The sequence below is a fragment of the Papio anubis genome, chromosome X (genome assembly GCF_008728515.1).
Source record: "Papio anubis isolate 15944 chromosome X, Panubis1.0, whole genome shotgun sequence".
Lineage (NCBI taxonomy): Eukaryota > Metazoa > Chordata > Mammalia > Primates > Cercopithecidae > Papio > Papio anubis.
The window spans coordinates 126,622,077-126,644,952 of NC_044996.1; the positions used below are offsets into that span (position 1 = coordinate 126,622,077).

The window sequence follows — 22,876 nt, forward strand, 5'->3', positions numbered from 1 at the left end:
TTTGTTTGTTTTAATTTTAGTAGGGATGAGGTCTCACTATGTTGCCCAGGCCAGTCTTGAACTCCTGAGCTCAAGAAATCCTCTCACTTCAGCCTCCCAAAGTGCTGGAATTACAGGCATGAGCCACCATGCCTGGCCTGTACCCTATTTCTACCATACCTTTTCTATGTTTAGACACACAAATACCATTGTGTTACAGTTACCTACAATATTCAGTACAGGAACATGCGTACAGTTTTATAGTCTAGGAGCAATAGCCTCTATCTAAACTACGTATGTAGTAGCCTATACCATCTAGGTTTCTGTAAGTACACACTATGCTGTTCATTAGTGAGGAAATTGCCTAATGACACATTTCTCAGAATGTATCCGTGTCATTAAACAATGCATGACTGTGTATATTTTCTATAATGTTAGTGGAGGATTGGAAGGAATTAAAATTACGATGTGTATTCAATTCACAAGTATAACCTGGAGGTCTATAAATGCCTTTTAAATATGCATTGTCTTTACCTTGAAAACTTCCTGTTCTCCTGAGATGACATGCTATAGCCTGGAAGACAGAGATGGCTTAATGAATAAATATAGATAATGATAATATCCAGAGGTGGTTGAAAAACAAGCCCTGCTGCCCGGCAGTGGCAGAATGAAGTGCATACTGGACCGGAAGCCCAGACACCTTGATTATGGGAAGCCACCTTGGACAAATGGTCTACCCTCTCTGGGTCTCTCAGTTTCCTCATCTGAAAGAAAAAGAGGTCAGGCGAAATCACTTCTGAGCTTCTTTCCATTCCTGGGATGTTATATCATTTTCCCTGAATTCCAGGAGGGAAAAGCGAAATCCAGTTCTCAAAGCAAGATCTATGCCCTGCTCACTTCTTATCCCCAGATTTAGCACATGAGGTAGCTACATGATAAATTCCTGTTGAAGCTAAATACGTGATCTTTCCTTCTGTTGGGTTGTGTTAGATAGGGAGCAGCCGCCATACTTCTCAAAAGAAGTATTGGCCGGGAATGGTGGCTCATGCCTGGAATCCCAGCTCTTTGGGAGACCAAGACGGGTGGATCACCTGAGGTCAGGAGCTCAAGACCAGCCTGACCAACATAGCAAAACCCCATCTCTACTGAAATATAAAAATTAGGCCGGGCCTAGTGGCTCATGCCTGTATTCCCAGCACTTTGGGAGGCTGAGGCAGGCAGATCAGCTGAGGTCAGGAGTTCGAGATCAGCCTGACCAACATGGCGAAACCCCGTCTCTACTAAAAATACAAAATTAGCTGGGCGTGGTGGCGCATGTCTCTAATCCCAGCTACTCGGGAGGCTGAGGCAGGAGAATCCCTTGAACCCGGGAGGCAGAGGTTGCAGTGAGTCGAGATCACACCAGTGCACTCCAGCCTGGGTGACAGAGTGAGACTCTGTCTCAAAAAAAAAAAAAAAAAAGGAGTATTTTATTGTTTTTCCTCCTCAGAATAACTGTCTTTATTCTTTTGTTTTCCAGTTGTTCCCATGACTTTGCCGACTAAAGTTCTAAGTGCCCACCGTAAATCACTGAATCTTGTTGATTCTCCTCAGCCACTCCTAGAAAAGGTAAAGTATATGGAACAGCTTTTTTTAAAAGTATGGTGTTCAACAATGCAGGATTAGTCCCCAAACTCTTTCAAATGGCTAAACTCAAAAGAAACAGCATATTTCTCAATATCCGGGACCTTTTGGTTTAGAAACTCTGGGCTTGGATGCGAACCCAATCACTTCATTGTCTGGAATCTGACTTGTATCAATATGTACACTGAATGTGATACAAACCTTTATATTTTGCCTGTAGAAAAAAAGGCTACTACCTTGCTACCTACTCATCAAAGTCTATGTAGCCACTAGAGGAAATAGCTCACCACCTAGCCCCGCCTAACTGTTTAGCCGGCCAAGGTGGGACTACTTGTGGAACAGGGAGCAGGACTCTGTTCCTAATGGCCTTTTTAAATTTTTCTTAGACAGGGTCTTGCTGTGTCACCCAGACTGGAGTGTAGTGGTGTGATCACAGCTCCCTGCAGCGTCAACCTCCAGGCTCAGGCGATCCTCCCACCTCAGCCTCCCAAATAGTTGGGACTACCAGTGTGCGCCACCATGCCCGGCTAATTTTTGTATTTTTTGTAGAGACAGGGTTTTACCATGTTGCTCACACTGGTCTGGAATTCCTGGGCTCAAGCGATCCTCTCACCTTAGCCTCCCAAAGTGCTGGGATTACAGGCGCAAGCCACTGTGCCTGGCTCCTAATGCTCTTAATGTAAGAAAAAACAGTGAAAGATTCCTTAGGATACTGTAGGAAAAAGATGGGCATAAAAAAATTTTTAAAATAAGATTCCTCAGGAGAATAAAATCTCAGGCTGTTCCATTAATTCCCACAATTTGTTATTTTATCCAGGACTCTTCCCTGATTCGACCCCACACAAATAGACTCAGTCCCTGTTGGAGAAGATTTTACCCTGATTTCAATTTTAGGTTAAAACATCCTTTTTGTGTTTGGTTTGCTTCCAAATAACTATACCATGTATGCGGCATGGTGCAGAAAAAGCAGGAATAGAGGAGCAAGAGGTCACCTCCAACCCCTCCTTAGCTCTTGTGAGGGCTTTTCGGCTCTATCTAGAAGCCACTTGACACCAGGCAGATTAAAAAGAAAAAGCATACAAAGGTGATTAGCTTTCTGGGTACATGGGGATCTTCACAAGAGAGTGAAGTCTGAAGAAGCGGTCAAAGCAAGATGCTTTCCTACTTTTTAAACAAAGAGTGATACATTTGAGAAGCTAGGACAGGACAAGGAAAATCTGGCTAGAGGCGGTTACTAGGAGATATATAGGGGGCGTGTAAAACTAGTGGAAGATAAGGGTTCCTTGGGTAAGTGTATTTATACAGGTCCATTGCTGCCTCCAGTTCCTGGGCTCTGATGATATGGGCTCTTTTCGCGCCCTAGGAGTGTACCCCTCCCGGAGGCATCTTTATGGCTTGCTGCCTGCAGAAAGAGACAGGTCAGCTACCCCTTTCTGAAACTACAATTTTTCCAATGTTTTCAACTCAACACAGTCAATATACCAATCTGGCATATTTGGAGATAGCACATCCTTCACACCTTCAGCTCAATGAATGATCACCGAGCCAGTATACCTGGATCAGTGACCACCTTCTGTGCCCCCCTCCCATCTCTTTCTCTTTTTCTGGTCCAGAGATAACTGCTGTCATGATTCCTAACACCAGAGGTTAGTTCTGCTTGTCTGTGAACCTTCCATAAATAAAACTCACATATATTTTAACCTATTCAGTCCAGTCTTTTGCAAATGTTGACCAGCACAGTGATTCAATGATCAAAAATAGTAAAAGCCTATAAATAAAAAGGTACAAAAAGTCATTGAAAACTGGAGCACAGCACAGCAATAGAGTTCCAAGACCAGGTTGGTGTTTCACTTCTTGATCTTCCGAAAGTTCCATACCTAGCCCATCTCCCTGCTTTTGGGCTCTTATATGACCAGGTTCCTGAAAGTGACTTCCAGTGGCCCAGAGATGACCATGGTGACGTGGACTGTGAGAAGCTGGTTGAGCAGCTAAAAGATTGTTCGAACCTACAGGACCAAGCAGACATTCTGTACATTCTTTATGTCATAAAGTAAGTGTCTTAGTCCATTCAGGCAGTTATAACAAAATACCATGAACAGGTTGGCTTAGGAACAGCAGAAATGTATTTCTCACACTTCTGGAGGCTGGGAAGTTCAAACTCAAGGCCGATTTGATGTCTGGGAAGGCCTGCTTTTTCATAGATGGCGTGTTCTCATTGCATCCTCACATGGTGGAAGGGGCGAGTGAGCTCTCTGGCGTCGTTTTTATAAGGGCACTCACCTCCTTCAGGAGGGCTCTGCCCCATGACCTGATGACCTCCCAAAGTCCCCACCTCCTAATGTCATCATTGTGGGGGTTAAGATTTCAACATAGGAATAGGGGGAAAACAGACATTCAAGTCGTAGCAGTAAGTTTATGGTCTTTACTAGGCTAAGCTTTCTCAGTTCTCCTTAATTTTTTCCCTAGTATTCTTGGCCTTCTAGCCAGCCCAGGTCATAATTATATTCACCCCAGTTACCCAGGATCACCAGGAATGAGACTTCCATCCCCTTCTCTGCATACTGATGCTGGTCCCCCAGGATGAGAAGGTTATGTGAGGCCAGGAGGCCACCACGTCCTGATGTTAGGCTTCTGTTTCAAAGGATATAGGGGACCTTTGGTGGGACGTAACCCTCTCAAGTGAGACTCACAGGCACTGGGAGAGCCCAAGCGCTTTGCAAAATGCACAGTGATCTATTCCTTTTCCCAGTCTTTAAACATTCTGGACCATATTTCTGGGTTTTTCTACCTCTTGGCAGGGGTCCCAGCTGGGACACAAATCTCTCTGGACAGCACAGGGTCACCGTTCAGAACCTTCTCAGCGAGCTCTATGGGAAAGCCGGCTTGAACCAGGAGTGGGGTCTGATTCGCTACATCTCAGGCCTGCTCAGGAAGAAAGTGGAGGTCCTGGCTGAGGTCAGTGTGACTGTGCCGGCTGCACATGTGTGCTCACTAGCTTGTGTCCCCTTCTTCCCCTTGCAGTCTCCCAGTTGTACCTCTTACTTGCAAAGGAGTCCCATTCTTTAACCCACAGGTGGAGTGGGCCCTTCTCTCCTGCCTGCCCGCTGCTCCGGGAAGGCGAGCAGAGGGAAGAAAATGCAAGTGGATTCGTTTTGTTCTTTCTTAGCTACGGAAAAAGGCTCGCCGGGAAATCAAATGAAAGTGCTCTGTGGCCTGGCAGCCTCTTAGAGCTCTTTTTTTTACACATCCACAGTACAGTGATCATTAATATTTATAACCCCAAGGCCAGGCAAAATCCAGAGCCGCTTTCCAAGACACTCGAGTTCAGTGTCGTGATGGTAAGATGATGGCATTTATTAGATGTGAATAATGGGGAAACGGGTAATTTAGGAATTGAATATGGTTATTAACTCTTACCATCAGTATCTTCGGACTCATTCCTGTCTCATTTGATAGCAGGAAGTCCAATGTGTTTGCTACAGTGGATGGGCATTAAATGCCCACTGACAGGCCCTGCAGAGCCAGGCCTGGGGGTACACATTGGAGACAGAGACCACAGACACCCAGCCCTGCCTGGTTGCTTAGTCTGGGGTCTAGGTATGAATTTTTCAAATCAAGGGCAACATGGGTCATAAAGTTAAGGTAAATGTACGATCTGATTGGCATTGTCTCCTCCCCACCCCCCATCGTCTTTACCAATCTCTTTTGCGCTCTGCCTCTCACCCTTCCTCCTAACTGCGAAGGCCTGCACGGACCTGCTGTCGCACCAGAAGCAGCTCACCGTGGGCCTGCCACCCGAGCCCCGGGAGAAGATCATCTCTGCGTAAGTCGTCAGCCTTGAGGACCTCAGGTTTGCCGGGGAGCCATGGGGAAAACATCAGCACTTCCCAATGTTTGGAGGAGGGGCTTTTTAAAGACACTCCATCACATGGATGCATCTAGCACAGAAAATAAGGGTGTTCCGTGGAGGGTGAGGAGGCACTGTCTCAAGACACCTCATCATGTTTGTGACACAATGCTCCTTCCTAGGCCCCTTCCCCCGGAGGAGCTCACAAAACTCATCTATGAGGCCAGCGGGCAGGACATCAGCATCGCCGTCCTCACGCAGGTCTGGGGCTGGTGTGGGAGGGGCCGGGCCACAGCCTTCCTCAGAGTGGAGGGGATCCTTCAGCCACTCACCCTGTCTCTGAAACCCTATCTCCGTGTGTGTCTGCCTCAGGAGATTGTGGTTTACCTGGCCATGTATGTCAGGGCGCAGCCCAGCCTCTTTGTGGAAATGCTGAGACTCCGGATTGGACTGATCATTCAGGTGATGGCCACGGAGCTGGCGCGGAGCCTGAACTGCTCAGGTGAGATGCCAGCAGCTCCTGCAGCTCCCGCCGCACCCCACCCCAGCCACCAGGCCACGGCCTCCACTCTCAGGGGAAGCCCTGCTTAGGTTATCTCGAATTCAGCATCCAAGCCTGTGGCAAGCTCAGGCTTTACCAGCTTCTCTCATTTAGATGGAACTCCCTTCCATGTGGCACAGAGCTGAAGTTCATAAGTCAGGGAGAATGGGGCTCTGGTGATGTTTACCATTACAGCCTCAAAGGCGATGTGGAATCTTCCGCCCCGTACCTGACATCTAAGCTCCTTCCTGGATGCCCTTGCTATGAGATGTCACCCCTATTTTATAACACCTTCACGGGGAGAAACCCTACCAATCTGAATATAAAAATCCATCATGAGACATCCAATGTTGGGGATCAAACATTGTGAAAAATCATGTGTCTGAGAATTAAGCAGATTCATGATTTAAACAGCAGCATTTAGAATCCCCACGGAACAGTGCATTTCAGCCCCAAAGCAATAGTGAGGTTCTCCTGAACAGGGGGACCTGCCATGGCATCTGCTGTCACCTCCCTCCCCACCCAGGCCCACCTGACCCTACCTTTACCCGCCACCAGCCCTGTGTCTGGGACACTTACAAGATATTTGTTTTTAGGAGAAGAGGCTTCTGAAAGTTTAATGAACCTCAGCCCTTTTGATATGAAAAATCTCCTGCACCATATTCTAAGTGGGAAAGAGTTTGGCGTTGAAAGAAGTGGTAAGTCCCATGCTCCTGTTAGTGTCTTCAGGGAGCTGCCTCCTTTACATGCAGCAGACATTAGAACCAGCGCTGTGGGGCATAGTGAATGTGGGAAGGGAAGGCTCCTACCTGAAGAAGATGGACAAGAGTCCTAGGCTCAAGCTTCCTGCTTTGGGGGCTTTGGGACTCGCTCGCAGTGTGCTGGGCGAGCTTTTCTTGCCCAAGTTGGCACAGCATGTGGGTGTGGTATACCGCCTCCTGTAGCCGTAAGCACCTGGTACCATCCCTTATGCAAAAGTGTTGGCCAGGCATGGTGGCTCACGCCTGTAATCCCAGCATTTTGGGAGGCCGAGGTGGGCAGATCATGAGGTCAGGAGTTCGAGACCAGCCTGGCCAACGTGGTGAAACCCCATCTCTACTAAAAATACAAAAAAAATTAGGTGTGGTGGTGCACGCCTGTAAGCCCAGGTACTCAGGAGGCTGAGGCAGGAGAATCACTTCAACCCGGGAGGCGGAGGTTGCAGTGAGCTGAGATTGTGCCACTGCACTCCAGCCTGGGTGACAGCAAGACTCCGTCTCAAAAAAAAAAAAAAAAAAAGTGTTAGAAGTGTGGGGGACCCCGAGGGCCAGGATGAAAGGGCTGTCCTTTCACACCACCTGAGCATCCTGGCCTTTGGGTAAAAACATTCTCAACCCGGCCTCACATCACCCTCCACAGCGCGGGGAGGAGACCCCTCTGTGACCTCACAGCGTGCTCGAGCTCACTTATTTTGCTTTGTCCTGCCTCGCTCACTCTGTTTTTATCTGAACCGGAACCCTGCTTGCAGTGCTGGGAAACATAATCACCCAAGTCCTGGCGTGATTCTTGTTCTCAAATGTTCCCTAATTATAATTGAAGCAATTATCATTTCTCCTCCTCATAAAAAAGCTAAATGATTTGCAGGCACGTTGGTGAATTTATTTCATCAAGCCAAAGAAATGCACTGTGGGCTATCATTCCTTTTATTTAATAAGAAGGACATTGGGTACTTTGTATGTTTCCTGAGCATGTGCTGGCCGCAAACAAAGACGGCATCGTGCAATCAGATGTGTTTTGGTGGTTTTTCTCCTTTCCTGAAGGAGGGATGCTCAAAATGCTTTTGCAAAAGTAATTTCCAGTTCTTTCCAAGGCAGAGTCCTTGAAATGGTAATGTATGAGATAAATATTTAATGTGTTCTGCTCATCATTACAGTATTCATGGCTTGACACAGATAATTACTAAAAATTTGTCATTAGATGTACAGCTATAGATACTATGAAACTAGGAACTGAGTAATGTCATCTGAAAGCCATAAAAATATGTGTGATTGCAAGCAAGAACAGAAGACATGCTGTCTTTTTAACATATAACATCATTTGTTAGCTGTCCTTTGTAATTGTTCAATTTTTGTAAATTAGGAAGCCCAAATAGGCTTAGAATTTTGATTAAATCCTGAGATGTCTGAGATAAATGTTTCCAGCGAACACCCACCCCAGACAGCCCCTCTTGTAGCTTCCTGGCCTTTGGTTTGGATAAAAACATTCTCAACCCGGCATCACATCACCCTCCACAGCGCGGGGACGAGACCCCTCTGTGACCTCACAGCATGCTCGAGCTCACTTATTTTGCTTTGTCCTGCCTCACTCACTCTGTTTTCCACTTTCTCCTTCTGTTTTCCACTTTCCTGGGTCTGTCCTTCCTCTCCAGCTCATCACTGAGTCTCCCTTGTGGGCTCCTGCCTCTCTGCTGTCCTTTAAATGTTCTTGTCCCCAGGTTCCTTATTTGTCACTACTCCTCCTGGACAGTGCCTCCACTCCCATGGCTCCATTGGGGTCAGGTGGGATGGTGAGGCTTGCAGAGGATGCTGCCCGACGAGGTGACCTTTGAGCTGGGCCTGGCTTGCCAGCACAGGCAGATGCCCAGTGCAGTGCAGGTGGCCGGGAGTTGAGGGGAAGCGGGGCTCCAGTTGGTAGAGTTTCAGGTGATGCTGGGAGGACTGTTTGGCCTTTGTCCTGAAGACAGCTAGACCTGGGAGGCTTTGGAGTGGGCAGTGATACGATCACACTTGCCTTTTAGAATGATTGTTGGGACCACAGCACAGAGGCCAGGCTTGTGGGAGGTGGGGCTGGGAACAGGTTTGAGTCCCAAGGCTGGTGCGATAGGTTGGGAGTGAGAGGTGGTGGCCTGATGCATTGCATCGGTGGCCTCTGGTTGCCTCCACCTCCAGCCCCTGGCAGCCTGACTTTCCTAGCACTTCCCCCTCCAGCCCAAGGCCCTCCTCCAGCTGCCACCTTCATTTCATTTGGCACCTCCCCCTCAGGCCTGGGCATGGGCTCTCCTCCAGGCACTGCTGCGGCACTGAATTCTGCATTCACACCTGCACCTGCTGCCCAGACAGGGCCTGGCACCAGGAGGCCCCTCTGGATCACCCAGCCCATGGCCACAGCTGCCCGGGGTGCCAGCCTTTCAGGGGCCCGCAGCAGTTTTGTCATTTCCCAGGGGCATTCCAAGAGTCACACGGGACTGGGGACAGAGCCCAGCAAGGTCCATGTGGGTCCTATACATTAGTCATGATGAACCCTTTAGAAAAATATTAATATAAATAGGATTGGGGATATCGTTGACCAGTCAACACTCACCAGATCAAACTCCATGCGGTCATGAAACATGATATGATAGAATATTTAATGCCAGAGAGAGATATTCACGATATAATTACAAAAAGGCAGATCACAGAACCATACTTATATCCACAGAATGTATGTATCCATCTCATGTTTCTATATCTATACGTATGTATGTGATGATTCTGTTTTGTTAAAAACATACACAGTCATAGGGAAAAAAAACTGGAAGGCTCATGACTAAAATATCAAGAGATGTTAGTTCTAGCTTCTGTAGTTCAGTGGTCTCAGTTTCCTACAAGGAAGGTGTGCTTTGGGGGTTTTTTAAATTTTTATTTATTTATTTATTTCTAATTAAATATAGATATGAGGTCTCACCATGCAGCCCAGGCTGGTCTCGAACTCCTGGGCTCAAGCAGTCTTCCCACCTCGGCCTCCCAAAGTGCTGGGATTACAGGTGTGAGCCACCATGCCTGGCCTCGGTTATGTTTTTTGGGGTTTTTTTTGTTTTTTGTTTTTTGTTTTTGAGATGGAGTTTGGCTCTTGTTACCAGGCTGGGATGCAATGGCATGATCTCAGCTAACCACAACCTCCGTCTCCCGGGTTCAAGGGATTCTCCTGCCTCAACCTCCCAAGTAGCTGGGATTAGAGGCGTGTGCCACCACACCCAGTTAATTTTGTATTTTTAGTGGAGATGGGGTTTCTCCATGTTGGTCAGGCTGGTCTGGAACTCCCAACCTCAGGTGATCTGCCCGCCTCGCCCTCCCAAAATGCTGGAATTACAGGTGTGAGCCACCACACCCAGCTGGGTATTTTTTTTTAGAATAATTTTTTACTTATCCAAAAGCAAGGCTGGGCATGGTGGTTCATGCCTGTAATCCCAGCACTTTGGGAGGCTGAGGCAGGCAGATCGCTTGAGCCCAGGAGCTCAAGACCAGCCTGGGCAACATGGCAAAACCCTGTCTTCACAAAACATACAAAAATTAGCCAGGTGTGGTGGCACACACCTGTGGTCCTAGCTACTTGGGAGGGCTGAAGCAGAAGGATCTCTTGAGCCCAGGAGGCAGAGGTTGCAGTGAGCCAAGATCGCGCACTCCAGCCTCGGGAACAGAGCAAGACTCTGTCTCGGGCCGGGCGCGGTGGCTCAAGCCTGTAATCCCAGCACTTTGGGAGGCCAAGATGGGCAGATCACAAGGTCAGGAGATCGAGACCATCCTGGCTAACACGGTGAAACCCGTCTCTACTAAAAAATGCAGCCGAGGCAGTGAAAACCAGCCTGAAATCCCAGCACTTTGGGAGGCCCGAGGCGGATCACGAGGTCAGGAGATCGAGACCATCCCAGCTGCTGCGTTGAAACCCGTCTCTACTAAAAATACAAAAAAAATTAGCGGGCCCGAGGTGGGCCTGTAGTCAGCCGGGAGGCTGAGGCAGGGAGAAAAAGTCGTGAACCAGGCCGAGGCGGGGGCTTGCAGTGAGAGCTGAGATCCGGCCACTGCCTCCAGCCTGAGCAACAGAGCCAGACTCAGGTCTCAAAAAAAAAAAAAAATACAAAAAAAACGGCCTGAGGCGGTGGCTCAGAGCACAGCAATCCCAGCAGCACTTTGGGAGGCGAAGTGGGTGAGATCTCGAGGTCAGGAGATGAGACTATCCTGGCTAACATATGGGTGAAACCGTCTCTACTAAAATACAAAACACTAATAGGTGGTGGTGAGGCATGCCTGTAGTCTCAGCTGCCCGGGAGGCTGAGGCGGAGAATGGCGTGAACCGGAGGCGGGCTTTACAATGAGCAGAATCACGCCACTACCTCAACCTAGAACACAGCAAGAGACTCCATCAAAACAACAGGCCCGAGGTAAGCTGAGCGCCTATAGTCCAACCTTCTAGAGGAGGAGGCTAGAGAGCAGAGAATAAGCGTAAACCAGGAGAAAGCGGAGCTTACGAGTGAGCGAGATCTAGCCCACTACACTCCACCTGGCGACAAGGCAGACTCCGTCAAAACTCTGTCTCAAAAGCAAGACGGGTCGCGGCGGCTCGCATGTGTTCGGCAGTTTGGAAGGCCGATGTGGTAGGATCACCAGCAAGGTCAGAGTTCCAGACGACCAGCCTGGCCAATATGGTAACACCCCGTCTCTACTAAAAATACAGAAATTAGCCGGGTGTGATGGCGGGCTCCTGTAATCCCAGCTACTCAGGAGGCTGAGGCAGGAGAATTGCTTGAACCCAGGAGGCGGAGGTTGCAGTGAGCTGAGATCGCGCCACTGCACTCCAGCCTGGGTGACAGAGTGAGACTCTGTCTCGAAAAAAAGATATATATTTCACTGTGTAAGGTGCTTCCTGGCCACTGTGTTGTAATGGTGCTTAAGTACTCTGCACATTTCCGTTTACTCCTTCAAGAGCTGAATGCTGCACCTGTGCTGCTCTCGGTGCTGCAGACACAGCGCTGGCCAAGCAGAGAAGGCCCTCATTGTCAAGTAGGGAAGACGGGCAGATCCTCCCTCAGGGTGGATGCTGTAGAGTTCCTAAGAACCACATGTGTGTGTTTCCCACCCAGTGCGCCCTATCCACTCCTCCACATCCAGCCCTGCCATCTCCATCCACGAGGTGGGCCATACTGGAGTCACCAAAACTGAGAGGAGTGGCATTAACAGACTGAGGAGTGAAATGAAACAGGTAAGAACACCTTGGTGGCAGCGAGGGGCGAGTGGTGGTCTCCCTACCTGGGCTCACCCCAGAAAGCGACAGAAACCTAGGGCATGAGGCTGTAGCCCACTGTCTAGAGTGGGAGGTCCCTTCTGTCTGGGATCTGAACACACCCGTCCCCAGATAGATATCCCAGAGCCACTCATGCGCACCCTCACCCACTCATCCTTAACGTGATGTTCTCATGAATGTTCCAGAAAATACCCTTGTCCATGTTTGCCTCTGTTCCTGAGAACCACTCTTTGGAGTGGGCCACAGCCATTGAAAAAGTAGAGTCATGTAAAAAGTCACCAAATCATCTATGTCCTTCAAATGAAATAGCAAGAGGGCTCCGGAAATAGACCAGAATGCCCATGATACTTGGATTCTCCACCAGCCACAGGGGTCTCTTAGTTCACCTTTAATTCCTGGTTAAAAAAAATCCTTTTGAACTGACCGCACAGGGCCGCAGCTCAACATCGCAGTCTTAACGTGCCAGGTGCTGTGCTAGGCCTTGCCCGGGATCCATGCTGGGAAAGAGTTTTCCTCTGACCATGAGAAATGCACTCGAATTTTCTACTCTATTTTAAATGCTGGTTGTGACCCACTAAATCGAGTCCATGATGCACTCATGGGTCACTGCCTGCGGTTTGATCAACATGGCCCTGGATTAAGAGAGGGCGATAGAAGAAGCACGTGTTCTTGACTCAAAGCTGGTTTTGATTTCCTGATGTATTTTTGCTTTCAGATGACTAGGCGGTTTAGTGCTGATGAACAGGTGACACCCCTTTGCCTTGTTCGTCCTTTACTTCCTGTTCTTTCTGGCTTGAATGTGGAAAGCAAGGCTGTGACTCCGCAGCTTGGGGATGTGTGGAGGGCGGCTCTACCCGGCAAATGGGCTGGGGCAGAGGCAGAGAGCAGGACTCGGGGCCGGAGAGATGACCTTGCCCCATGCCTTTACAAATAATCTGTTTCTCAAATTCTTGGGCTTTGTAGGGTACTTTGTGAAAGAGATCATCCGGGCTCTGCCTCGGTGGGAGTTTCTATTCAAAAAGAGGGAACTAAATAGGGGGAAATGCGGTCATTGGTTATATCAGTAGAAAGAATGCTGCTATTCCTGTCCTCAGATCGCCTGGGGGTACTTAACCCTGAAAGGAAAAACATGTAAGGATGCTCTTCTTTTATATCACCCTGGTGACATATGTTCTTCTTCCCCCTCTGGAAAACTGGAGTCGCATTTCTAATATTTTGATATGTATTACCACAAGAGCCTAGAGGAGACATCTTAATGACATGTAAAGGCCGATTCCACATGTTGTCCAGAGGTAAAACATGCTTTAATCTCTCCTAATTTATGCTGTTTCCAAGTAAGGAACCGGCTTTCCAAACATCTTCCCTTGCCAGCCACTCGGTGGCACCGTCCCTCTGTCCCCACATCCCGATGGCCTGACCGTGGGCGAATCTGAGTGGTTCCTTCTGCCTCCATTTCATGCTGTTCTTGCGTGTTATGGAGACGAAGTGATCACCTCTGTTCTTTGCTGGGCTTAGAGTCACCTAGCTAGTACAAACTTTGTGTTTGACCACTTATGTCAAGGAACATATTCTTTGTTCAAAAAATGTAATAGGTGTTATGGTATTTTCAATTTCTAGTCTCTTTTGCAAGAATACCGTGTAGATAGCACACTGTACCTTTGCAAATTAAGGGTACATTCTAGATTTTTAGACGAGGAAATACTTATTTGGCCAAAGGTATCAGCCTGATCATATTCGTTCATTTAATGAATATCTACTGAATGTGTGTTAGGTGCAGCATGTTAGTGTCAGCGTAGGTATTTGGTTCATCTGTAGATTTTCACAATTCTTAAAATATGAGCATTTCATGGCTATGAGTTTGGAAAATAAATTGCGTCCTAACTTGATGATGCACCCTCCACATACGACAGGGACATTTAATATTTACGTTCAATGGCAACAGTTCATGTTTGGGTTTTTTTTTGTTTTTTGTTTGTTTTTTGAGACGGAGTCTCGCTCTGTCGCCCAGGCTGGAGTGCAGTGGCGCGATCTCAGCTCACTGCAAGCTCCGCCTCCTGGGTTTACACCATTCTCCTGCCTCAGCCTCCCGAGTAGCTGGGACTACAGGCGCCCGCCACCTCGCCCGCCTAGTTTTTTGTATTTTTTTAGTAGAGACGGGGTTTCACCATGTTAGCCAGGAGGGTCTCGATCTCCTGACCTCGTGATCTGCCCGTCTCGGCCTCCCAAAGTGCTGGGATTACAGGCTTGAGCCACCGCGCCCAGCCGACAGTTCATGTTTTTAAAAAGAGCAGTTAGCAAGTTTCATGTGGAGTCGAAGCCCAGAGCGGTGCTTGCAGGTGCCCCTGCACCTGAGCTTGCCTATGTATGTTGCTGTTGGACCTTCTCTGCGCCCGTATTCTCTGCTGCTGCTTTCTGTGGGTGTTTCGGATGCTGCTCCATGACCCTTCTCTCTGCTGTGTCTCTTGGTGTCATTGCCGTCAACTGAGTGGATTCTTTTTGTTTTGTAGTTCTTTTCTGTGGGCCAGGCCGCGTCCAGCAGTGCACATTCCTCCAAGTCTGCGGTAACAGTGCCTCGGGATCATTGTGTCCGTCCCTGCTCCTCCTCGTGTCCTTCCTTGTGCTCCCACCTCATGCCCAACTTCTGAGGACTCGAGCAGGGCTGAAGTGTTTTCAGCGGGATGCTCACAGGCTCCTCCAACTGGAATTCTGAGGAGGGTAGAAAGGTGGCCCCAAAGTGCTTGCACTGAGCTTTGTTCTCTGCCTGTGCTCCTCGGCACAGTGTGGGTGAGGAGTGTCCTTCTCACCAATTCCCAGAGCTTCTGAAAACTTCAGAGCATTAGTTCCGTGCCTCTTTATAGAGCCAGGATGGTGAACCCTTGCCCGCACATGCCGACTAGCACTCTGCACCCACCATGCCCCAGATCCCGTGTAGGGCTCGGATTGTGCTCACCGCAGAGCAAAGGCTGAGTCTTCCTCCTGCAACTGGAGGGCCCAGATCAGCTGAGTCATTGAGGAGTGCAGCTGTAATTACTTTTATTTGTGTCTAATTGTTGCCTTAAGTGGCAGTAATGAGCCCAATGGAATAACCCAGCCGAACTGCCTTTTCAAAATAAGATCTGTTGAAATCCAAGTGCTGCAGAAAGGAGAGCTCCGCCTCCTGCCCTGCTAGCACACTTCAGGATTTCACTTTAACCCTTTACATCTGACTGTGCACATCGAGAAATGAAAGTGCCAGATAGTCCCAGGCAAAGAGATGTGTGAGCGTGAAGGTTATCCCTTCTGGACCCGGAGGTCTTGCAGCTAGAAGCCCCGCAGGGCAAGACAGAAGGCTGGAAGCTTTGCTGCAGGGAGGAGATGGACCCCCCACTCAGAAGCCCCACCAGCCGCGGGGAGCCTCTCAGACAGTGCTCCCCTCTGGAGCCTGAATCAGTCTAGCCAATGTTGAGGTGGGAAGGAGATGGCGCCCTCTTCCCTCACTTCAGCAAAGTCAGCCCCAGTTCACAGGCAGCCATTGCCCCAAATTAAGATAAAGCCCAGTGCCAAGAACAGGGAAAGCAGGAAGTGGGACTGCAAAGGATGGGTGGATGGACCCTGATCTGCGAGGCCCCTGCCACTAAATGTGGGCTTTACTGTTTGTCTTCTCTCGTGTCATGTGTTACCTTCTCTGTGGTTCCTGTCCTGTGGAAAGGTGACTGTGACTTCTCTGTGGCACTGCAGCAATGAAGTGGGCACTATGGAGTTTGTCTCCCTGGGCCACGGGTGCCTGCTCCGAGGGCCCGTTGTCATGCTCAAAGCTCTCCCACTGCAGTGGCACAGGCGCCACATGCGGGTGACAGCTGCCCCTTATGGACACTTAGCACGCGCCAGATATGCCTCAGTGTCTCCATGTGGCGAAGGCTTCCAGGCAGCTCTCTAAAGGACGCCCGACTGTGTCCCCACTGTGCCGATGAGACTGAGGCCCAGAACCAGTGTTCATGGCAGGGCCAGACGGCCTCGGGCGTGTCCTTGGCATTGCTGGCATTGAGTGGGGATTAGCGCTCCGGCAGTCTGACCCCCGAGCCCGTGCCTGCCCTGCTCAGCCTCCTCCCTGTGGGTTCTAGCTTTGGGGGCAGGACTGCCTCTCAGGGGGGCTGGTCAGAGTGCAACATGGAATGGAGTGATCGACCTAAAGTGTGCGAGTTATCTCGCATCAGGAAACAAGCAAGGTGGACTGGAGGAACGGTGTTCCTCTCTGGCGAGTGGTGGTCTGCCATTTGTGCCTAGGTCGCAGGGCCACCCTTCGTGATGGCGCACTTTCCCTGGGGCACCTGCTGCGTGGCTTCTGAGGCCCCAAGCTGTCTGTCTTGCAGAGGTCCAGCACCCCATCCTCGCCCACTGGCACGTCATCCTCAGACTCGGGAGGACATCACATCGGCTGGGGGGAGCGGCAGGGCCAGTGGCTGCGCAGGAGAAGGCTGGACGGGGCCATCAACAGGGTCCCCGTGGGATTCTACCAGAGGGTGTGGAAGATCCTCCAGAAGGTGAGCTTGGGGAAGTGAACCGTTCCCATACTGCCCTGACAAGGCATAGTGTTACCTCCAGGCAAGCAAACACACAGCCCTGAGGATGGCTTCTCTGCCTCAGTGCTGTTGGCACCTGGGGCCGAGGCATTCTGTAGTAGGGGGCCTATGCGTGGTAGGATGTCTACAGCATCCCTGGCCTCTCCCCCCACCACCCCTGTGTGACAACTAAAAGTGTCTCCAGGCATTATCAAATGTTCCATGGGAGGCAGATCACCCTGGTTGAGAACCACAGCAAGTAAGACAAGGTGGCAGTCATGGTTGTGTGGGACCAACTTGGACGTATTTTAGGAACATAGAAGAATGGGGAAAGGCTGGGAGGCTTCAGATGAAAACCCTGTAACACAGAGCAGCCCCCACAGGCCTGGAACCTGGAATGACAGTTCAGGAGGGGCCTGGAGTAGGCCAGCCCTCCAGCCTCCTGCACGTCCAGGCAGTAGTGTCCCTGCTGTTCAGCCATGTGACTGAGCCCCACCCTCCCAGGGTACCTGCTATGTTCAGTCCCAAAGCGTACAGAGGTGGAGAGCTTCCAGTCTGGCCCCAGGTCCTGTGTGCCCTGAAGGCACGCTCTCTCTCACACCCTGGGGCCCCCACTCCCCTCAGTCAGCCAGCTGTTGCGCTTCCCATCTGCCTGGGGCCCTTCCCATCTCCCCAGCGGTTGTTCTTGGGAACAGTACCTGTACCTGAGCGTAGGAGCGCCTCCCTGAGCACCTGCTTTCGAGGGGGCAACATTTTTTGTACCCACACATTGTCTCCCTTCTGCATTGGTCCCAGAGTTTGTGCAGCTCCCTGGGCTGCACCAGGCCCTCCCTGTCTTTTCCCTTGAATGGAGGGACAGTATGCCTCGCTGAAAAGCTGTGCAAACCAGGACTTTTTCCCCCCAGAACCGTGTTTTAGTTCATTTCACAGCGGGAGAGGAGAAAACATTATCCCAGTGACAGCATACAACAGCCCCCTTCCCAAAGCCATGGCACCGCTTGCTCCAGGTTGTTTCTGTAACAAGGGCCCCTGTGCTTCATGGGGCCCAAGGTATTCCTCACGGCCACCGCAGCCGACTCTGAGCAGCTGGACTCCCGGGACCCAGGCAGGAGCCTGCAGGGGCTCATGGTGCTTATTTCATTTCCCGCCTCTCTTAAGGGGGTGGGAGTGTCCATTGCTGTTCTGCCCTCAGTGTACCAGGGACGCTGCTGACCGGGGCACTGGGATTTAGAAGGTGGCCAGTTAGACTAGAACAAGCTGTTCCTAGAAAATTTCCCCACTCTTCCTGGGGCATCACATGCTTCCGCTTGGACTTACTGGCCCAATACCAAGACACTTCTATTATGAAAAAGCATTTTGTGTTGAGCTGGCACTCGGTATTTATATACATGGGTGTGCATGTGCATGTGCTGGAGGCTTTTGTGATTGGTGCTTATTATAGAAATCTCAAAAATAGATGCCTGCAAAGGCACAGAAGCATCCCCTCCCCAGCAGGAGCCATGAAAATCCCCCTTTATTATGGCACCAAAGGGGACTTGCAGCCGCCAGGGCCCGGTTGCCAACTACAATGTGGAGCCTCCCGGGAGGACTCGGCAGCCCCCTAGGGCATTGTTCGGGGGAGATCTGAAAGATGCCTGCTGGGTTCCCTAGAATTGTTCCATCGAAAACACAGCCTGTGGGCAGCGAGAACAAGCTCTCTAAAAATAACTCGACAGTCTGGCGTGTCCCAGCCCTCATATGGGTTTCCAGGGCCGAGGGGGCTGTGTGTGCACATGCATGTGCTTATCCCATTCTGGAATCTGACTGAAACGCTCTGTGTTCTGCCTCCAGTGCCACGGTCTCTCCATCGATGGTTACGTCCTCCCATCCTCGACGACCCGAGAGGTACGATGAGAAAAACGCAGATGCGGGCCCCTCTGTGGGTTCACAGTAAGGGCTTCGTTGCATGGACTCTGACCTCTTTTGCTCCTTTTGGCTCTTTCTAACTGACAGGCCAGGTGTAGCTCTGAGCTGTCTAACCACTTCACCCTTATACTTGGCAAAATGTCTTTCCTGCATTTATAGGCATCAGCCTTTTTCTTCACCTGAGACTCAGCATTTCTGGGCTAGCGAGCTCTTTTCATTTGCCAGCCACCCCTTAGAACCCTGTTGAAAGAAAGGAGCCTATCTCCATGCCAGCCTGGCCTGCACCACAGGCAGCCTTCTCGGCCCAACTAAAAACAGTCATCGTCCCTAGGTGATTTGTCATTCTTTTTAACATGGATTTTTTTAGTCTTACCCCACCCGAAGCACCATGCTTTATGCTGGAAGGAATAATGAAGAGGAAAGAGAAACCAGAAATGGTCCCTGCTCCCTGGAAGCTGTAGTCGATGGTGGGGGAAGGGTAGATAAATCAGGCTAGGACAGGCTGACTGGCTCCTGGAGGCACGCTCCAGCCTCCTGCGCTGAGGGCCACTGCCGGCAGGATCCAGAGAGTGGCCAGAAAAGGGGTAGCAGTGGCGCTGAGCCCCAAGCCCAGGCACTGCTACGGTCACCCTTGGTTACTCGGTGATGGGGCTGCATCTGTCCTCTCACTGGTGGTTGCCTGCCTGTCCCTTTGGTAGATGACCCCCCATGAGATCAAGTTTGCTGTCCATGTTGAATCGGTGCTGAACCGCGTGCCACAGCCTGAGTACCGGCAGCTGCTGGTGGAAGCCATCATGGTGCTGACGCTGCTCTCAGACACGGAGATGACCAGCATTGGGGGCATCATCCACGTGGACCAGATCGTGCAGATGGCCAGTCAGCTGTTCTTGCAGGACCAGGTGGGGGTGCTGGGGAGCCGGGTTGGCTGGCATTTATCTCTGTTGAGGCTGGAGATTCTGTGTCCAATAGGAAAGAATATACTCGAACCAAGAAAATGTCATCACAGATGGGGAAAAAATGTCAACCACTTGCTTAGAAAATGGTACAGTGGCCACTTAGGAAATCTCAAGACCTTTGGGGATGGATAGGCCTGTCTCAGTGCAAGTTTTCGTCCAAACACCACTTGCAACACATGTGACCCTGGGTGAACCCCTTTATCCTTTACGCAAAGTCAGGTTCAACAGAGTGGTCGTCATCATAGTCAGGAGCTGCAAACTAAGGTGCGTGATGACAGAGTGCAGTGTCCAGAGAGGTAGGGCATTCCCCCGGCAGCGCTGGCTTCGTGCCCTCAGAAGGCCCAGGCCTCTAGAGCAACTCTCACCCTGCCCATGTTGACCCGCCGCCAACACGCAGAAGCGTGATGGGGAGCAAGGACTCCGCTCATTGTCCCCTCTGCCCTTTCCTACTGCAGGTGTCGATTGGAGCCATGGACACCCTGGAGAAAGACCAAGCCACAGGAATCTGCCACTTCTTTTATGACAGTGCCCCGAGTGGGGCTTACGGGACAATGACCTACCTAACAAGAGCAGTGGCTTCTCATTTGCAGGAATTGTTGCCCAATTCGGGCTGCCAGATGCAATAGGCTCTCACCTGGAAACACGATCACGCTCTAAACCTGTCATGTGCCCCCTAGCCTTATTGAGAAGCTTCTGTCTCCCAAGATCCCCTGTGCTATCAGGAAAGCATGTCCCATCAGAAACAGTCTCAGGGGGGCGATGGCAGCACTCACCCTGAAACTGATGTCTGTTGAAGCCACAGAGATAGAGCTGAGGATTCCTGTGCTCCCCGCCAAGGATCGCCCTGGGATCATTTTCTAGGTTCATTTCTCTGGAACATTTGTCGTAGCATCTGGTCTCACGGACTCTGAGGAGGAATTGGAAATTGGTCTCTTTTGAGTGCAGAGGGAACCGAGGCGCCAGCTTAAATTGGCTCTTGCAGAGAGTTACAGAAATAGTTTCGATGAGCTAGTGACACATCCTAAAGATGCAAAGATCCTCCCGGCGGCAGTAGCCTTGACAAGGGCCACCTCTTCACAGGATGCAGTCTGTCTGTGCACCAAACTGTTCACCAAATAGAACGCTTGTGTCTCTCTCTGGAATTGGGGTTTCCTTGTGCCTTGCTTGCTTTCATAGCCTTCCATTTTATTGGCATGGCTGCCTTCATGTAACATAATTCTCTATCCCCAAGATTTAGAAAATTCCTCTTCATTCACCTTGGCTCGTGGGCTTCTAGGGTTTTTATCCTGGCTGTCCGTGAACTAGGGTTTTCTCCTGCCTTAGGAAAAATCCTGCATCTTCTGGAATCTAGGGAAAAAAAAAAAAGAAGGCAAGGCTCCTCTTATAGCCAGGCAAGCAGTTGTTTTAGGGCTAGGCCTGTGGTTTCCGCTTGTGTGGGGTGAATGCCTCGCAGTGGATACTTTCCTCCTGTGCTCTGGGCGAGGTGTCATAGGGTGAGCACAAGTCAGCAGTGCCATGGAAATGAACAGGCATGTCCCCGCAGAAACAATGCTTCCCTCTGAAAAATGGAGCCAGGCGAGGAACCTGCACCCTCTTGGTAGAGGCACTTTGGTCTTCCGTCTCTCAGGTGGGTGCAGTCAGGGGCATCGATTGGAGGGGAGCAAGGTCGAGTCAGGTGTCAGGGTCTGGCAAATCTTTCGCCAATGTCTTAGCAATGGAGTTTCCCTGGGCATTGTCTTACCTTGGGGGAAGGAAACAAAACCAAGGGGAAAACAGTTTCTGTAAATAATAAACCCTGAAAGACGAATGCTCACCTAGTGGCCAGGAGGTGCTCTCTGTGTGTTGAGAGCAATGGGCTAGATTGTGGTGGACTTCGCCTCTGAAACGGAGATGAGGCTATGGGATCATTTCCTCGTACATCTGTTTGGAGATGCAGAGATCACGATGCCCTAGCTGCTTTGAGTGGGCATCATGATGCCCAGTGCCCCTCAGAGCCAAGATGCAGTACTGATGTTTATTCCTGAAGCAGAGGAGGGGCAGGTGGCCTCAGGTGCCTGCCAGCTTCCTGGCAGTCTTCTTCGGGCTGAACCAAACCCTTTGCAGTCTAGAAGACTCTCAGCACTCCAATCTTGGTGTGCAGGCTCTGTCCACATGGGACTTCCGTGCCCTTGTTTCCATTTCCTCCAAACAATAATGCTCTCCCTGCAGAGGTGCAGAGTAGTTCGGTAAAGAAAATCCCCCGGAGTCTCTCCATATCTGCTACAGTGGGCTTATGCATTTCTTGCATTTGGGGGGCAGATCCCAGAGACAAGAGGGCGGCACATGAGCAGACATGGTGCCAGGCCCCTGACCCCTTGGGCCACCCTGTTCCCTCCCCAGCCCACAACAGCCGCTGACCAGAGCAGCTCTTCCCTCGCAAGCTGGCTTGCTCCCTTTGCCCCTGAGGCTCCACAGGCTGCAGCCTCCGAGGTCTGGGGGTCGCGTTTTCCTAGCCTTTGCACGTGTGTGTCTTTAAGACATGCCCGACAGAAACAAGAGTCTTGGAGATGACACGTAATTCATCTGCCCCGTGTATCATTTCAAACAGATAACGTGGGAAAGGTGTAAGAAGGTATAAATCATGAAAGTTGTTCTTGGAATCAGCTCGGGAAGAGTTAGAACCCTCCAGAATGAGCCAGGTGCTAATTTAGAACAGTCACCTGCCTGCCAATGATGATGACGTGCTCAGCCACCGAGCCGCGGGCGGGGAGAGGAGCCATAATAAGCGATTCCACCAAGCCTTCCAGCCACTCCTTTGAAACCTCTTTAAAATGAAATCCTGAAATAGGACCGCATTTCCACAGGCATCAAGCTGTCAGCTTCAAAGGAGAACAGGCTTCTGAGGCCTGGCCCCTTCAGCAGGCAGCTGAGGCCCCCCTCCCCGAGGAGTGGAGATGTTTGAGGGCAGAGGGCCTGTCCTGATAGCACCTGCGTGGGGGTGGTGGGAGGGGACTGTTTCTAGGCCAGGCAAGAGGAGCCTGGCAGCCCCTGGAGCCTCAAGCCTGGGGCGGGCCAGGAACTTCTACCTTCCCCCTCAGAGCCAAGAAGTCAATTTGAACCTTTGCTGGGGCTCAGGATTAGCATGTTTTGTCTTGGAGGGCAAGCCGCTGGGGCCAGGAACAAGCATTCCTTTTAACAACTTCAGTTGAAAAGCAGCAGGCGCCCCATCCACTACTGTCCCTGGCTCTCATCAGAGGTGAATTCAGCATTCCTGCCACCCTGCCAGCACCTCTAGCGATCCTGGGCATGAGTTGACCACTGTGTACCTCAGTTTACCCATCCACAAAAAATGCAGAAGGCCAGGACTAAGCATGGAGGCGTGATGTGAACTCCCACTCCTCTGGCCAAGGGCTTCGTGCTTAGAGGAAACGAGATACGCCGTATGGCAACCCTGCCCAGAGTGGGGTGGGGA

At 50.6% G+C, this 22,876-nt stretch overlaps 1 protein-coding gene across 6 annotated transcripts in view; it reads left to right on the forward strand.

The window, feature by feature from the left end:
* The window catches only part of PHKA2 (phosphorylase kinase regulatory subunit alpha 2), a 99,582-nt gene extending 78,344 nt beyond the window's left edge, over window positions 1-21,238 (forward strand). Inside the window, exons 20-33 of one of the 6 annotated variants that reach the window (XM_003917473.4) lie at window positions 1,499-1,587; window positions 3,519-3,652; window positions 4,401-4,557; window positions 5,346-5,425; window positions 5,632-5,710; window positions 5,822-5,951; window positions 6,587-6,688; window positions 11,866-11,984; window positions 12,742-12,771; window positions 14,534-14,587; window positions 16,376-16,546; window positions 18,395-18,448; window positions 19,168-19,368; window positions 19,881-20,567. In XM_003917473.4, coding sequence (XP_003917522.1) covers window positions 1,499-1,587; window positions 3,519-3,652; window positions 4,401-4,557; window positions 5,346-5,425; window positions 5,632-5,710; window positions 5,822-5,951; window positions 6,587-6,688; window positions 11,866-11,984; window positions 12,742-12,771; window positions 14,534-14,587; window positions 16,376-16,546; window positions 18,395-18,448; window positions 19,168-19,368; window positions 19,881-20,051 — 1,571 coding nt within the window. In that variant the 3' untranslated portion in view covers window positions 20,052-20,567. Of the gene's footprint in view, window positions 1-1,498; window positions 1,588-3,518; window positions 3,653-4,400; window positions 4,558-5,345; window positions 5,426-5,631; window positions 5,711-5,821; window positions 5,952-6,586; window positions 6,689-11,865; window positions 11,985-12,741; window positions 12,772-13,120; window positions 13,319-14,533; window positions 14,588-16,375; window positions 16,547-18,394; window positions 18,449-19,167; window positions 19,369-19,880 lie in introns of those variants that run through there. The other 5 variants (XM_021933021.1, XM_009197292.3, XM_009197293.3 and 2 more) reach the window with 5 other exon arrangements.
* Window positions 21,239-22,876: the final 1,638 nt, after the last annotated feature.